Source organism: Zalophus californianus, chromosome 6 (assembly GCF_009762305.2).
Source record: "Zalophus californianus isolate mZalCal1 chromosome 6, mZalCal1.pri.v2, whole genome shotgun sequence".
Taxonomy (NCBI): Eukaryota; Metazoa; Chordata; class Mammalia; order Carnivora; family Otariidae; genus Zalophus; species Zalophus californianus.
This window is the reverse complement of record NC_045600.1, coordinates 140,304,148-140,321,389: the sequence shown is the minus strand read 5'-3', so window position 1 is coordinate 140,321,389 and position 17,242 is coordinate 140,304,148. Positions and strand designations below refer to the sequence as shown.

At 37.7% G+C, this 17,242-nt stretch overlaps 1 protein-coding gene across 4 annotated transcripts in view; it reads right to left on the bottom strand.

The window, feature by feature from the left end:
* FANCI (FA complementation group I) overlaps nt 1–17,242 on the bottom strand; it is an 82,555-nt gene that overhangs the window by 38,542 nt on the left and 26,771 nt on the right. For all 4 annotated transcript variants that reach the window (XM_027569553.2, XM_027569554.2, XM_027569555.2 and 1 more), the window contains 5 exons: nt 15,992–16,118; nt 12,517–12,609; nt 11,347–11,483; nt 5,729–5,909; nt 3,969–4,056 (listed from right to left, as the gene is read on the bottom strand). In XM_027569553.2, the coding sequence (XP_027425354.1) occupies nt 3,969–4,056; nt 5,729–5,909; nt 11,347–11,483; nt 12,517–12,609; nt 15,992–16,118 (626 nt within the window). The remainder of the gene's footprint in view (nt 1–3,968; nt 4,057–5,728; nt 5,910–11,346; nt 11,484–12,516; nt 12,610–15,991; nt 16,119–17,242) is intronic.

Sequence of the window (17,242 nt, the reverse complement as noted above, 5' to 3'; positions counted from 1 at the left end):
CACAGGAATAAGAATGGGTACATCGATACAGAACCTAGAGACATTAAAAGGAATCTTCTCAATGACTTTATGGCAATAAATTTGATAAATCAGATGAAATGGTTAAATTCCTTGAAAGACATAAACTACCAATGTTCACCTAGAAGATTTAGATAAACTGAACAGCTCTGTTTTTATTAAACAAATGTTAGTTAAAACCCTTCACACAAACAAGAGGAAACCTGGAACATCAGGAAGGAAGAAAAAGCAATGTAAACATTCAGGTAAATATAATAGACCACAAGTTGGCACACTTTTTCTGTAAAGGGCCAGACAGTAACTATTTTAGACTTTATGGGCCACATTGTATAAATGACAACTACTCAAGTCTGCTGGTATAATGTAAAAGCAAGATAGAAAACACATAAATGATTAAGCTTGGCTATATTCCAGTAATACTTTATGAACTCTGAAATCTAAATTTTTCACATGACATGAAATATTCTTGATTTTTTTTCAACCACTTACAAGAGCAAAATAAACCCAAAGCAAGCAAAAGGTAAGAAATAAGAAGCAGAAGGGTGTTTGGGTGGCTCAGTCTGTTAAGCATCCAACTCTTGCTTTTGGCTCAAGTCATGATCTCAGGGTCATGGGATCAAGCCCTGTGTCAGGCTCCGAGCTCAGCACAGCACAGAGTCTGCTTGAGATTCTTTCCCCCTTCCTCTCCCTCTGCTCCTTCCCCTGCTTGTTTTTTCTTCTAAGTAAATAAATCGAATTAAAAAAAAAAATAAGCAGAAATCAATGAAATCGCAAACAGAAAACAATGGAGAGAATTCAAACCAGAAGCTCATTCTTTAAAAGATCAGTAAAACTGACAAGTCTCTAACCCAAATTGATAAGGAAGATGCAAATTACTGATATCAGGAATGTTTTGATTTGCAGGTGACACGATTTGTATGTAGAAAATCCTAAGGAACTGTCAAAAAGCAATTATAACTAATAAAATGGGTTTAGCAATGTTGCAGGATATAAGATCAGTATAAAAAAACAACCATTTCTACATGCTAACAATTAACAATTAGAAATTGAAATTTTAAAAATTATCATGTACAATAGCATCAAAAAAATGAAATACTTAGGGATAAAGCTGACAAAAGACATGCAAGATCCATACTGAAGTCTACAAACATTGCTAAAAGAAATTAAAGAAGATCTAAATAAATGGAGAGATGTACTCTGTTAATGGATGGGTTAGAAGACTCAATATTGTTAAGATGCCAATTGTCTCCCAAATTGATCCATACATTCAAGGCAATCTCAATCAGAGCCCAAGCAGGTCTTTTATAAAAACTGGCAAGCTAATTCTACAACTTATTTGGAAATGCAAAGCACCTAGATTAGCCAAAACTATTTTGAAAAAGAACAAAGCTGAAAGATTTACACTACTTGATTTTAAGACTTATTATAAAGGTATATTAATCAAAACAATGAATAGATCATTGGAACAGAAGATTCCTAAAATAGACCCACGTATATTTGGTTGGTTGATTTCAGCAAAAAATCCATGGTAATTCCAAGATTCCATGGTAATGCCAAGACAATCTTTCTAAAAAACTGTGCTGGAGCAACTGAATAGCCAAAGGGTGGGGGGACTAGGTTACTTCACACCATATATAAAATTTAACAAAAATGGATCACAGATAAAAGTATAAAAGCTGTAACTATAAAGCTTCTACTAGAAAAGAGAGGAAAAAAATCTTAGTGAATCTTAGTGATTTTTTGGTGTAGGCAAGGATTCTTTAACACACGACACAAAAAGCAGGAAATAAAAAAGAAACTAATAAATTGATAACTGATAAATTAAAAATACTTGCTCTTCAAACAACACTTACAAACATTAAGTCAAACCGCAGACTAGGAGAAAGTATTTGCAAAACACATTAACGCGGGTGCCTGGGTGGCTCAGTCAGTTAAGAGTCTGCCTTCGGCTCAGGTTGTGATCTTGGGGTTCTGAGGTCAAGCCCCACATTGGGCTCTCCACTCGGCGGGGAGTCTGCTTCTCCCTCTGACTCTCCCTCTGCGTTCTCTCTCTCTCAAATAAACAAATAATCTTAAAAAAAAAAACCCTCATATCTGACAGAGGACTTGTGTTTAGGATATATAAAGAACTTTTCAGGGAGTCTGCTTCTCCCTCTGACCCTCTTCCCTCTCGTGTGCTCTATCTCTCATTCTCTCTCTCTCTCAAATAAATAAATAAAATCTTTAAAAAAAAAAAAAAGGCGCCTGGGTGGCTCAGTTGGTTAAGCGACTGCCTTTGGCTCAGGTCATGATTCTCGAGTCCCGGAATCGAGTCCCACATCGGGTTCCCTGCTCAGCAGGGAGTCTGCTTCTCCTTCTGACCCTCTTCCCTCTCGTGCTCTCTATCTCTCATTCTCTCTCTCTCAAATAAATAAAATCTTTAAAAAAAATAGAATATATAAAGAACTTTTACAACTCAGAAATAAGGGGGCAAACAACTCATTTTTTAAAAATGGACAAAAGATTTCAACAGACATTTGAAAACCACAATGAGATACTATCATGCACCTATCAGAATGACTAAAATTAAAAAGACTAACCATACCAAGTATTGGTCACAATGTGGAGTGATGAGCAACACTGCTGGCAGAAATGTAAAATGGTACAACCACTTTGGAAAAGAGTCTGGCAGTTTCTTAAACTATTAAACATAGATCTACCATATGATGCACCCATTCCACTACCAGGTATTTTCCCAAGAGAAATGAAAGCATATTTCCTCAGAAAGACTTAAACATGAATGTTCATAGCAGCTTTATTCATAATAGCCCCAAAACAGAAACAACCTACATAACCTGTCCACAGGCGAATGAATAAATAAATTGAGATTATATTCTCACCAGGTATTACCACTAATAATAAAAAGGGACCAACTACTGATCCCACCAACAACCATGGAAAAATTATGCTAAGTGAAAGAAGCCAGACAAAAAAAGGAGTGCATACAGGATTCCATTTACATAAAATTCAAAAAATGGCATTTAATTTATAGACAGAAAGCAGACTCAACTGGAGACAGGAGGTGGGGAGCAAGAGTGGGATGGAGGAAAGAATTACAAAGAGGCACCAGGAGACATCTGTGGGTGATAGTTCATCTTCATTGTGGAGATATGTCAAAAGTCATCAAACTCTTAAGACTTTAAATATGTAGAGATTACTGTACTTCAATTATACTTCAATAAAGCTGTAAAGAAGGAAAAAAGTAGAATAGAGTGTCAAGTACTGAACTTTGCAGAATCTTGATGCTTAAGGTTAGAAGAAAAGGAACCACTAAAGGAGGAAGAGAAGAACTGATCACACACAGGATACGAAGCAAACTGTTAGTTACCAGAGAACCTATCCAAGAAAGTTCCAGGGGAATTGTAAACGGTGTTGAATGATACAGAAATTAGGAAAGTCGGTGGCTAAGAAAAGACCAGTGGATTTGGCACTAGAAGATATGTATTAAAATACAAAGAGTGGAGTACTGAAGCTAGAACGTCAAGGGTTAAGGAGATGGATGGTCAATGAGTTGCAGCATAAGAACAACACTCACTAGAGAAATAGTAAAACAGAAGAGAGAGCTGATGCAAGATAGAAGTTTTACTCATTAGTTATATATGCTCCTTTCCTTGATGGCCACAATGTAAATGGACTTATGTCTCACTGACATCATTAAAGTACTGTATCATTAAAATTTTTTTTCCAGGACCAGGGCGCCTGGGTGGCTCAGTCAGTTAAGAGTCTGACTCTTGATCTCAACCTAGGTCTTGAGCTCAGCATCGTGAGTTCAAGTGCCACATTGGGCTCCATGCTGGGCATGGAGCCTATTAAAAAAAAAAAAAAAAAAAATTCCAGGACCAAAACAGTATATTTACATGAAAATATTCCTTAGAACTTTCACACATTTTCACCCTTTCACAGTTCAATACCTAAGAAATGACTGATGGGAGAGGATGCTCTGGTAACAACCCTGTTGAGTACTTGCTCCAGAATTTCTTGTCTGATCACCTCATGGATCTAAAAAGAACAGAACAGTCAATAAAATATTCCATGGTGACCTTCAGCTTACAACTGCATCAATTCATGTTAGGCAGAATGAGGAACAGTTTGGATATGGGTAAAACTTGACTGTTTATTTCAAAGACAAATATACTGTGAATCGTCTAGAAAGACAGAATCACTCAATTCTATCCTTATTCTGTGCTCAGAAGATTCATTAGCAGGGCAAACTACCATGTTTATTAGCCTACAAGAGAGCTCACATGAAAGTACTACTATGTGTTAGGTTCAGCATCAAACAGGAATAATTCTACTTAGGTATCCATTACATGCCAAAACCCTTATTTCTGACAGTATGCTATGTATGACTTTCATCTTAAAATTTAAAAAGTCCATGAATATTTGGGCTTGGAAATCTGAAAAATCTTCACCAAATCCTTCCTCAGTTTCTAGAAGCACAGTAGTCACCTAAGGAAAAAAAAAAAAAAGGCCTATTTTGAATTTTCACTCAAATTTTCATTAAAATTCTTACTTCAACTTGATTACTTTAAGGTACAGACTAATTTCTTTCAGACCTCAGACTAACACTAGATTAGTAGTCAATTATATGCCTTATAGATGCCTTGACAAAGACATCTTTGTGAAACCAAAGAGAACCTCACTAGTTTTAAAAAAGCATTAATCTTAAAACAAAAAATATTAAAATCTCTTACTCTTTTAATCAGATTACTATTAAAAAGGCTCATTTATATCATCTAACAGACAACTCTCAAGGACTATTATAGGGGCGCCTGGGTGGCTCAGTAGTCAAGCATCTGCCTTTGGCTCAGGTCATGATCCCAGGGTCCTGGGATCGAGCCCCGCATCGGGCTCCCTGCTCTGTGGGAAGCCTGCTTCTCCCTCTCCCACTCCCCCTGCTTGTGTTCCCTCTCTCACTGTGTCTCTCTCTGTCAAATAAATAAATTAAAAAAAAAAAAAAGGACTATTATACACATTCACTTGATAGTTCTGGATCAGAACACTAGATTTACATTCAAATTAGCCTCCAAATAACATTTTCAGCAGACACTTTTGGCATGTAGCTACATTAATTCAATGTCAAGAAAATGACATAGAGGAATCATTAGCAAAGTTGTTTAGCCTCAGACATAACCTAGCTTTTGTTTTAATTGAAAGGAAATGCATTTTTGAAAGCTGTTTCAGAAATTAAGATTGAGATGACAGTCGTTATATGGTAATGAATTTAAAAATTTAAGAACTATTTTGGTTTCTTCAAAAACAATGAACCGATAAGCATGATTCTTCAAGCTTGATGTTCTACAGTGACCTCAAAGATTACTTTTTGTATAATAGCATCCAAAAGCATGGCCCAAAACAGAAAATGATCAAAAATTATTTACTACCAGAGGAAGAAGAGTAAATCATAAAAAGCTAATTTATATTCAAACTTCTAAGAAAGAGAAAAAGGAGAAATTAAAATAAATGAAAACCTCATATAAATGAAGGATGAAAAAGCAAATATTCCATCAATTACTTGTTGTAGTAGTTTCAATTACTATCCCAACCACTGTGCCTGGAAACTGCTGCATATTCAAATTGCCTTGTCCTCCAAGCTCCCAAGCAAATGTCATGCCCTGTTTATAATACAATTTTACAGAATTAGGGAATGGTTGCCAAACTAGAGACTCACCTTAAAAGTTTCCAACAGGATATTAGCACCCAGCTTACATGCATGCTGGTTTGGTATTTTTGAAAGACCTGAGCTGGTTTCAATAGTTTTTCCATCAAGAATCTTCTTTGGTCCATATGAATCCATTAAAATGAAGCCAAGTTCCACCAGACCCTGAGTAACATGATCCCAACTATGAACACTGCAAGAAAACAAAGCTTAGTTAAAAAGAAAAACTTAGGAAGATATCTTACCTTTATACTCACTGTCATGTTTACACACTTCCCAAATTTGACCTGGATCACCAACATTCTTCACGTGAACCTTTTCTTTTCATGCATCCTTATCTGTCAGAATTCTGAATTCCTGTCAGTATTTCCACTGACAGAACACTGGGAAAAATCCAGAAACTACAGAATATTCAAAAACATACAGATGAAACTGGATTATCTCAATGTACTGACCATTACACATTTCCGTTCAAGATTTCATGACTGGAAGCTAATTGTTGCTTCTTTTATTTCCCCCATGACACTAACAACACTTATAATCTATACACACAAGTTTGCCTCACTCCCCAGAATGAATTTCTCCATGGTAGAGACCATCATATTTTTACTCATACAGCCTTACATACGACTAACATTTAGAAGGCTCGCAATAAATGTTTATAGCAGGAATATTTATATTCAAATTTATATATCCACATATTTATATCATATTCACATTTATAGTATGAATCAATGCATGATCTGGTTTCAAAAGCATGAACCAAACCTACAAATAACCTCTTGCACAGCAGTAGAATCCTTGATTTTATTTTACTTTTTTAAAAGATTTTATTTATTTATTTGAGAGAAAGAATGAGAGACAGAGAGCACGAGAGGGAAGAGGGTCAGAGGGAGAAGCAGACCCCCTGCTGAGCAGGGAGCCCGATGTGGGACTCGATCCTGGGACTCCAGGATCATGACCTGAGCCGAAGGCAGTCGCTTAACCAACTGAGCCACCCAGGCGCCCAATCCTTGGTGATTTTATACCATTTAATGTTACCCACAATAGAGGAAATGATATGCTTATAATAACCTCTGTATCCTTATTTCTACCTGCTAAAGAGCAACAAATTATAATACAGAATTAAAGAATAAAGGAGACAGTTGTGAACAGATTCTCAAAACATTTCAACAGATTTTAGTAATATTCATACTTTGGAGATCTGGGATCAAGATAATAAATAGACTGAGCACGTGCTCTATTCTTCTCATCCCCCAAACCTACAAATGATGGAAAAGATACACACATCTGTATGTGTACGCCTATATACGGTGCACTTATACAATCCATGATAATGTGGAAAAATAAGAGACGTTTTTGACTGAATAGAAATTATAAAGAATCCTTAAAAAGTGAAAGAAATGTAATGAAGAATGAAAAATGAAGCCACAGACCACAGAGTGCAAAATGAAGGGGTGGCTCCAAAAGCAGATACCAAGGGCAGATAAGCTGGGAACTGGAAGGGACTCTGGGGCCACCTGTGTGATTAACTGGCTGGAATTCCCCCGCATGAACAGTTAGGTACATCCTTCTCTATCTTCTTCTCCAATAGCCCATTGCACCCCCAGTTTATGGGAAGAAGTGAGTAACAATGAGGCTGTCCTTAGGTGGGATCTGTGAGTAGAGGAGCTTGGGCCTCAGACGCAAAGAAGCACTCTGAGTATGGCAACATGCTGGACAATTACGGAGGTCAGCCCTTGGCATATCCTATTCACATCAGAGGCAAACTGTATTCAACAATATGGAACTCTCAGACTAACGGGGAACACCAGCAATAACAAGGAGACAACCAATAATCGCCAAATATAAGAAAAAAAGACCACCTTGAAAGAGAAGCAACAAAACTCAATGAAGAGAATACCTGAGGAAAAAGGTTAATGGAACACAAAGAAGTAGACTTAAAAAGTCTAATAAATATCCTTAAATGAGAATATTACAGCATGAAACAAAAAACAGACTGCTATGAAAAAAGAACCAACTAGAATTTTAGAAATGAAAAACATGATTCCTGGAGTGTGAAACTCAATAGGTAAACCTAAGAGTAAAATAAACAGGGCTGAAGAGCAAATTAATGAAGTAAAAGAACTAAGGGTTTTTTGTAGAATTTCACATAAAAAGACAAAAGTATGGAAAGCTTGAAAGAAAAATTAAGAGACACGGGATACAAAGACATTCCAACAGCTAACAGGAGAGAATGGAGATAAAAAAGGAAGGGATTAATTAAAGAAAATAAGGAGAAAAACAGAGTTTAGAAAGATGCGAAACCTTACCAACTGAAAAGGCACACCAGGTATCAAGCAGGAATGAATTAAAAAGGAACTTATATAAATTGTGTTAAATTTCAGAACATCAAAAATAGAAATGAAGTCTTAGAAGTTCCCATGAAGAAAATAACAGATTATCTACAACACTACAAAGAATCAGATAATCATCGGCCTTTTCATCAGTAATTCTAGATGCAAAGACAATGGAAAATGATTATAAACTTAAAATTTTTACCTGGTCAAACTACTGTTCAGAGGGAGGGCAAATCAAGACATTTCCAGATATGACAAGACTCAAAGTTTACTATCCATAAACCATATCAGAAAAGATTATAGTAAAAATTATATACTAATGGCATATTTCCAAATTCAAAAGATAAACAAAGAAACCAGTAAAATTTACTACAAAATCTGAATAACTGTTAATAACAATCTTAGCAAGAAGGAAGTGGAGAAATAATATGTGTACTAAGGTTCTAATCTTGCAGAAAGGAGACAGTCCATTTGCTAGAAAATGTCTATCTGTAACAGTTACAGGAAAGAGCTCAGACATGACTGTTAACTGGGGGAGTAGATATAACCTGGAAGTTGAACTGGTTCACAACTGATTTTTTCCTAGCACATTTAATGTTTTGTACCTCGAAGTATCTGCAGGTAAACACAAAGTATATGAACAGAACTGAACACAGCAAACCATAGAGGAATATAATACTACGATCATGATGCCCTTTATAGCCTATTTTGTTTTTTTTTTAAGATTTTATTTATTTATTTGAGAACGAGTACACAAGCCAGGGGAGGGGCAGAGGGAGAAGGAGAAGCAGACTCCCTGCTGAGCAGGGAGCCTGAGGCGGGGCTCAATCCCAGGACCCCGAGATCATGACCCAAGCTGAAGGCAGATGCTTAACCGAGTGAGCCACCCAGGCACCCCAGCCTATTTTCTTCCTTTTGGCTTAGGCCACATGCAAACTGAATCTTTGAAGTGTTTATTGTGTGGTTCTCCCCAATATTTGTGCATTTGGTTCTAGTCTCCATAATTCAGCTTCAATACTCCCGTACTGTGTCTTTCCAGGTTACCACAACTTGTTTAAGGTAAAGTCCCATATTTACTGTAGCAGAACTTTTAAGTTAAGAATATATGGGAGGGGCACCTGGGTGGCTCAGTCAGTTAAGCTTCTAGCTCTTGGTTTTGGCTTAGGTCGTAATGTTAAGCCCCGAGTTGGGCTCCACCCTCAGTGTGGAGTTTTCTTAAGGCTTTCTGTCCCTCAAAGCAAAACAGAACAACAACAACAAAAGACTTTCTCTCTCTCTCCCCCCACGTGCTCTCTAAAATAAATAAATCTTAAAAAAAAAGAATATATGCAAAAAGAATATATCAATTGTTCTTTTTTATGGCTGATATTTTAGTGTATGTATCATATCTTCTTTATCCATTCATCTGTTGATGGACACTCGGGTTGCTTTCATATCTTGGCTATGGAGAAATCGATAAAGGAGATTAAGAGGAAATTCCAGTTATAAAATAAGTAAGTCACATAGATGAAAAGAATAGTACAGGGAATAGTCTATAAATAATAATAACGTTGTATGGTGACAGATGGTGAATATACTTATGGTGAGCACTGAGCAAAGTACATAATTGTCAAATCAATATGCTGTACACCTGAAACTAATATAACATTGCATGCTGATTATACTTAAAAAAAAACAAACTGGATATTAACTAGACTTACTGTGGTGATCATTTTATGATACAAACATTGAATCATTATGTTGTACACCTAGAACTAATATAATGCTATACGTCAGATATATCTCAATTAAAAATAATCTCAGTGCTCTGGTTACAATGTCAAATATATTATAAGTCTTCTCAGCCCTATCTTCCCCACAAATGATGTCATTTTTAGAGTGTTGATTTAAAAAAACAGAAGGTTTTTCAGGAATATACTGTGTTACAGCAGAAATGCGAAAAATCAACGCTACTAAATTAACTCTACACACTAACAGGCAAGTCTAAGTCTAAATACAATAAAATACCATTAAAATGTGATAAGTGGGGTCCAAAAATTTAATCACATACAACATAAAATTATTTAGAGGTTAACTGACTAGGGAAAGCACGTATAACTAACCAGCTGGTTATTTTAGGGAGTCTAGTAATATTCTCCAAATCCCCCCCTGCTGAGGTTTGGCCCTACCTGGTGTTAACAGCCCACTCCACCCTAATTACAGACGGAGATAGGACTCCAGGTCCTTTGGCTGACTGGGACTTCCAGAAGCGCCGCTTTCCATGAATTTCCTGGCTAGCTAATATGCCTGTATCTTTAGTCCAAACTGAAGAGACTGGGTTGAAAAAATACAGGAGATACAACTTGGAAAAAGAATAACCAGATACAGAGGAGATAAAGGAGCTTTAAAGCCTATCAATGGGTAAATCACTCAGAAACAAAGGATTCTAGTCTGAAATTTGTCTTATGTGTCAACCTCATGTAAATTCAATCTAAATCAGAATTCCAGGACGTGGAATGAGATTTACATCAAATTATGGCTTAAATTATAAAGCTTTAAAACATTTAATCCACAAAGCAAACATGACACAGTAAAGACGGTTACAACAGCTAATGTGTAACTTGAAATTAAAATAAAAACCAGTGTGGTTACACCAGTCTTTTCAATTTGGTTTAAAATGGGTTTTTCTAGGGGCGCCTGGGTGGCTCAGTCAGTTGAGCATCTGCCTTCGGCTCAGGTCATGATCTCAGGGTCCTGGGATCAAGCCCTGCAACAGGCTCCCTGCTTGGCATGAAATCTGCTTCTCCCCCTCTGCCATTCTCCCCCACTTGTGCTCTCTCTCAAATAAGTAAATAAAATATTTTAAAAATTAAAAATAAATAAATATAATGGGTTTGTCTAAAACTGCTGATTCAATTTTATCCATCAGCCCCAAACTTCAACAGTTAAAAGTAAACAAAACTTTTAATGTTTTTTTACTCACCTAAAAAGTCAATGAAGACTCAGGCCAAGAAAGGTGTAATATCATGACAGGATCAAAGGCACCCGCTTTAGTTTTGTACTCTTGCTATCAAGGTGGCCAAGAAATCAAGCCTTGGGATTTAAGGATTTTTCAATATAGGAAAAGCTCGCGTGACCAATTTCAAGGGATTAAACAGTGATATGTGAAGTCAACAGCCATAGTCATTAATTTTCTGATGAGCCCCAAGTATGGCATCACACTGCATTTTCTAACACTAAATAATTTATGAACCTACTGGGGTTTGGTTCATGAACTCACCTATTCTTTTTTTTTTTTTTTTACAAACTCACCTATTCTTTACGACTTCCAAGATCATGGTTGAAACACAAGACCTATGAGGGACTAGATTCTGAAGAAACTTTGAGCCTTGGAGAAGCTGAAGATCCTTAAAGCTTTTTACAACTGAAGCTTTTAAAAGGTCAAACACCTAATATAACAAAAGAAAGGAAAATGAAACAAAAAATGATAGCCCATGCAATAGAATCTTAACTCTGTTAACTGTTCCTATTTGCTGCCATATACTCATATTCCTAAGATAGCTGTTTTACTAGATGAGTAATATACAAAAATTATGACTTTCAGTGGGCACTTAAGAGTTGAAGACAGGCAGGCATTCCTTAAGAGAGAAAAAGGGCAGGAGTGCCTGGGTGGCTCAGTTGGTTAAGTGTCCATCTCTTGATTTTGGCTCAGGTCATGATCTCAGGGTTGTGAGACCAAGCCCCACATTGGGCTCCACGCCCAGCGTGGAGTCAGCTTAAGATTCTCTCGCTCTGTGGCACCTGGGTGGCTCAGTCAGTTAAGCATCTGCCTTCGGCCCAGGTCATGATCCCAGGGTCCTGGGATCGAGCCCCACATTGGGCTCCCTGCTCAGCGGGGAGTCTGCTTCTCCCTCTCCTGCCGCCCCTCTTCCTACTTGTGCTTTTTCTCACTCTTGCTCTCTCTCAAATAAATAAAACCTTAAAAAAAAGATCTCTCACTCTCCCTCTCCCTACCCCCTCATTCTCGCTCTAAAAAAAAAGGAAAAAAAAAAGAGCGAGAAGGGCTAACATCAATGTTAATATTACCCACAATCAGGGAACACATATGAGAAAAAACGGTAAAGGATTTTATATTTCCAACCTTACAACTACATTGCTCTCATTAATTTCAACTCAATCAGGGATAATTTCTTAGAAAACTGCAACATAATAAAACTGCTGGTGAATTCCCAGCTAAACTTCCCATTCTTGCCACCTGGACTGTGTGGTATGTTTCTATCCTTCTTCCCACTCACCATCTGGCTTACCACACCATAGGAAGTAAAGACATAAATGAAGTACCTGAACAAGTCTCCAGGCAGCCCCCAGAAAACAGCGTGGGCCTACATGCCTTACAGAGGAATTTCCTGCTAGCAGAATGGGATAAAAAAGGGCTCTTGTGCTCTTTATCAACTACAGAACCAAAAAGTCCTTAATAAATACCTGTTCCTCAAATCTTTGTATTCTTGTTACAGAGAGCAGGAGGGCAATGCTGAAGGGACATATGTTATTACTGAAATCTCCTTGCTGTCCTGCCTACAGAGAAACCAAAAAGGAGTCATTATTTACATCTTAAAAGTAGAACATAATCTATTGAAAACAGGTCCTTAAATGGATCAAAACTTAAACTTAAGACCTAAAACTATAAAACTTAAACATAAAACATATTGGAAAATCTTTAAAACCTTGGACTGGGCAAAGATTACTCAGATATAATACCAAAACCATAATTTATACAAGAAAAAATTGATAAATTGGACCTCATAAAAATTCAAACATTTGTGCTTCAAAAGACACCATTCAGAAGATAGAAAGATGAGCCACAGACTGGAAGAAATACTTGCTAATTATATACACGATAAAGGACTTATACTCAGAATATATAAGGAATTCCTAAAACTCAGTAAGACATGCAATCAAAAAAAGGGCAAAAGATTTAGAGACATTTCCCCAGAGAAGATATCAGAACGGCTAATCAGCACATGAAAAAGTGTTCAATTATCAATCATTAAGGGACTGCAAAGTAAAACCTCAGTGAGATACTGTTTCATACACACTGAAACAGCTATGATAAAAAAGACGGACAAGAACAAATGTTGGCGAGGATGTAGAGAAACGAACCCTCACACAGTGCTGGTGGGAATGTAAAATGATGTAGCCACTTTGGTAGTTTCTTAAAAATGTAAATATACATTTATCACATAACCCAGAAATTCCACTTGTAGCTATCTATCCAAGAGAAGTGAAACATATGTCCACACAAAGACCTGCATGTGAATGTTCATAACAGTATTATTCATAATAATAAATTCATAATTTATTATTCATAAAGCCCAGAAGTGGAAACAATTCAAATGTCCATCAACTGGTGAGCAGCTAAACCAACTGATAGACCCACACAGTGGAATACTATTAAACAAGAAAAAAGAATGAAATACTGACATGGGCTACAACACATGGATAACTTTGAAAACATCATGCTAAATGAAAGAAGCCATACACAAAAGATCATATATCGTATAATTCCATTTATATGAACTGTCTAGCAAAGGTAAATCTTATAGAGACAGTAGATGAGTGGTGGCCTGGGCCTGGGAATGTGAATTTACTATAAATGGGCATGAGGGATTTTACAGGGTGATGAAAATGTTCTAAACCTGGATTATGGTGATGGTTGCACAACGAGGTAAACTTATGAAAAATCACTGAATTGTAAACTTAAAAATGGATGAATTTTATGTTATGTAAATTATATCTCAGAGAAGGACAAATACCGTATGATTTCACTCATGTGGAATTTAAGAAACAAAACAGATGAACATAAGGGAAGGGAAGGAAAAATAAGATGAAAACAGAGGGAGGCAAACTATGAGACTTTTTTTTTTTTTAAGATTTTACTTATTTATTTGACAGAGAAAGACACAGCGAGAGAGGGAACATAAGCAGGGGGAGTGTGAGAGGGAGAAGTAGGCTTCCTGCTGAGCAGGGAGCCTGATGTGGGTATCGATCCCAGGACCCTGGGATCATGACCTGAGCCGAAGGCAGATGCTTAACGACTGAGCCACCCTGGCACCCCACCATAAGAGACTCTTAACTCTAGGAAACAAACAGTGCTGGAGGGGAAGTGGGTGGGGGGATGGGGTAACTGGGTGATGGGCATTAAGGAGGGCAGTTGATGTAATGAGCACTGGGTGTCATATGCAACTGATGAATCACTAAATTCTACCTCTGAAACTAATAATACATTATATGTTAACTAAATTGAATTTAAATAAAAAAATATATCTCAACAAAGTTTAAAAAATAAGTCTCTGAGGCCTAAAAGAAATGATACCCAAAAGACAATAAATAAATAATAAATTAAAAAAAAACCAACAAACAAAAATAATACAGTGGAATAGACCAAGATATACAAAACTGGGGGTGCCTGGGTGGCTCAGTTGTTAAGCATCTGCCTTCGGCTCAGGTCATGATCCCGGGGTCCTGGGATCGAGCCCCGCATCGGGCTCCCTGCTCTGCAGGAAGCCTTCTAATCTCTCTCCCACTCCCCCTGCTTGTGTTCCCTCTCTCATTGTGTCTCTCTCTGTCAAATAAATAAATAAAATCTTTAAAGAAATACTAAACTGGTGGGGCGCATGGGTGGCTCAGTCGTTAAGCATCTGCCTTCAGCTCAGGTCATGATCCCAGGGTCCTGGGATCAAGCCCGCATCAGGCTCTCTGCTCAGTGGGGAGTTGGCTTCTCTGCCCCCCCGCCCCATGCTTTCATGCATGTGGGATCTCTCTCTCTGAAATAAACAAATAAAATCTTAAAAAAAATACAAAACTGGTTCTTTGGAAAGATCCATAATGTAGTTACTATAAACCTAAATAAAAAGAAGAGTGAACAGATACAGAGGAGATCAAGAAGCCTTAAAGTCGAGCTCCACATCATGGTCTTTAAATATCCTTTCCTACAAAAGGGACCCAGGGCTCCTTGGAGAAATGTTATCCATATGGGGCAAACCAAGTACAAGGAGAGCCTTGGATAGCAGTGTTCAAAGGGTCATGTCAGAAGGACACAGAAGCCAACTCGAAGGATCCAACTGGGACATTTGGAGTAATGAATAATGAATATAAGGAATTAAAAAAGGTTAGTTGGTGCATAACAATATTCAAAAAAATAGGAGGGGGAGGCTTTTTTTTAATGGAAGAAAGCCAGCTAATAATGTAGAAGGACTAACAGACTTAGAAAATTTTTTATTTTAGTTCTACCATTTTGCAACTCCCAGTATAATTACTGATTAAGGCTAAGCATAGTCAGTAGATGGGAAAATGAAAACCACTGTGTGAAAGGTTACTGAGGAAAAGGATTTTCACATGATCTAAATTATGAGCCCATGGATTACTTTCTAATTACAAAAGGAAACATAGATCTTTGCAAATGAAGAAAAATGATGGTCACTGTCTTAACCAAAAGAAAAAACAGTCCTTTATCTGTACACTACTGTTCTTTAAAAAAGCTCAAAACATTTCTAATTTTAATCTTACTACTTCACAAATATTTAATGATGCATGACTTAGTTTCACTAAACTCTGTAATATACTACTAGAGATAGGCACTATGCCAATTCTTAAATGGAGAAACAGAGGTCAGAAACAGATGATGGAGTTATGATTTAATGTTAAGTTTCCTGCTGAACAGTCCTCTTTTTTTTCTTTTTAAACACCCAAACATTTAAGCATGGTTTTAGAATGGAACTTGCTTAAGAATGTGGTGACATATATTTTCTACTTTCAAAATAAAAGGCATCCTCTAGATCTAGGGCCACTGTACAAAGCTTCCCCTCCGTCTCCTGTCATTAACGAGCATCAAAGAGGCCTGAGTTGAAACACCCGTTTCATAAAGAGCTCCTGGGTCACCGTAGGAGTCCGGGGCTACCTTTAGGTGTTTCAGGAGTTCTCTGCCTAGTTCACAGTCCAGTTTGATGGCAAACACGATGTGTAGAATAATGGTGCCTTCCACATGACGCAGTTCACCTGATGGCACAGTAACAAGATCCAACAGCCTACAAGATTCAACAGAAAGGTATGAGCTACAGTTTGAGCAAGAGACAAGGGTGCAGATACTCAGATGAACTCAAGCTGAACTCATACCATCACTGGAGGCAGGACGTGTAAATTCTACTGCCTCATTCCTTGCTTCTTTGTAACAAAACTTCCTGAAAGCATGAATTGTCTATTATCATTAATTCCCCTTCTTTACATGTTCTCAGTTTAATCCAATTCAACCAAGCTTCTGTCTCCTCCCTACCCACTCCCCTCAATGCCATTTGACTCTTCTTGCAAGGGTTACAAATGACCTCTATGTTGCCAAAACCAATAATCGAGTCCCACCTTAATGAATACCCCAACAGATATGACACAACTGACCACTTCCTTCTTGAGACACTTTTTTCTCTTCTGAGGCACTGTCACTGAATTCTTCTCCAATTTTTCTTTCTTTTTTGGGGGGGCGCTCATCCTCCCTTTAAATGGTGGAATCCTCTGAGCTCAGTCTTGGGTTTCTTTTTCTTCACCATTTCCCTAGGATTCCCTAACCAGTCCCATGGTTTTAGTTCTTTCCAATCTCTTATCTCCAGTCCTGACCTCTCCCTCTAGCTCTAGACTGTCTGCTTAACACCTCCATATGGGATGCTAATGTACCTCTCAAACTTATCATGGTTAAAACTGAGCTTATTTTGTCCTACACCTGCTTTTCTATCAGTCTTTCCTAATTCAGTATATAAGACCACCTACTAGTCAATTGCTCAAGCCACGTAACAAAAAGCTACCCTACAGTAGAAGTGGTGGGCTGCAATCAGATTAACAGCATGAGCTCTGCAGCCAAGCTGCCCTGATCGAAATCTCAGCTCCACTGCTATATAACCTTGGGATATTCCTTAATTTCTCTGTGCCTCAATTCCCACATGCATAGAGGCAAAATAGGGTAGTTGTGAGGTTTACGTGCTTAGAACAGCACCTGGCACAGGTAAACACTCTACACATTATTTGCTTTAGGAAAAATCTTTTTCAGGGGCACCTGGGTGGCTCAGTCGTTAAGCGTCTGCCTTCGGCTCAGGTCATGGTCCCAGGGTCCTGGGATCGAGCCCCGCATCGGGCTCCCTGCTCCGCAGGAAGCCTGCTTCTCCCT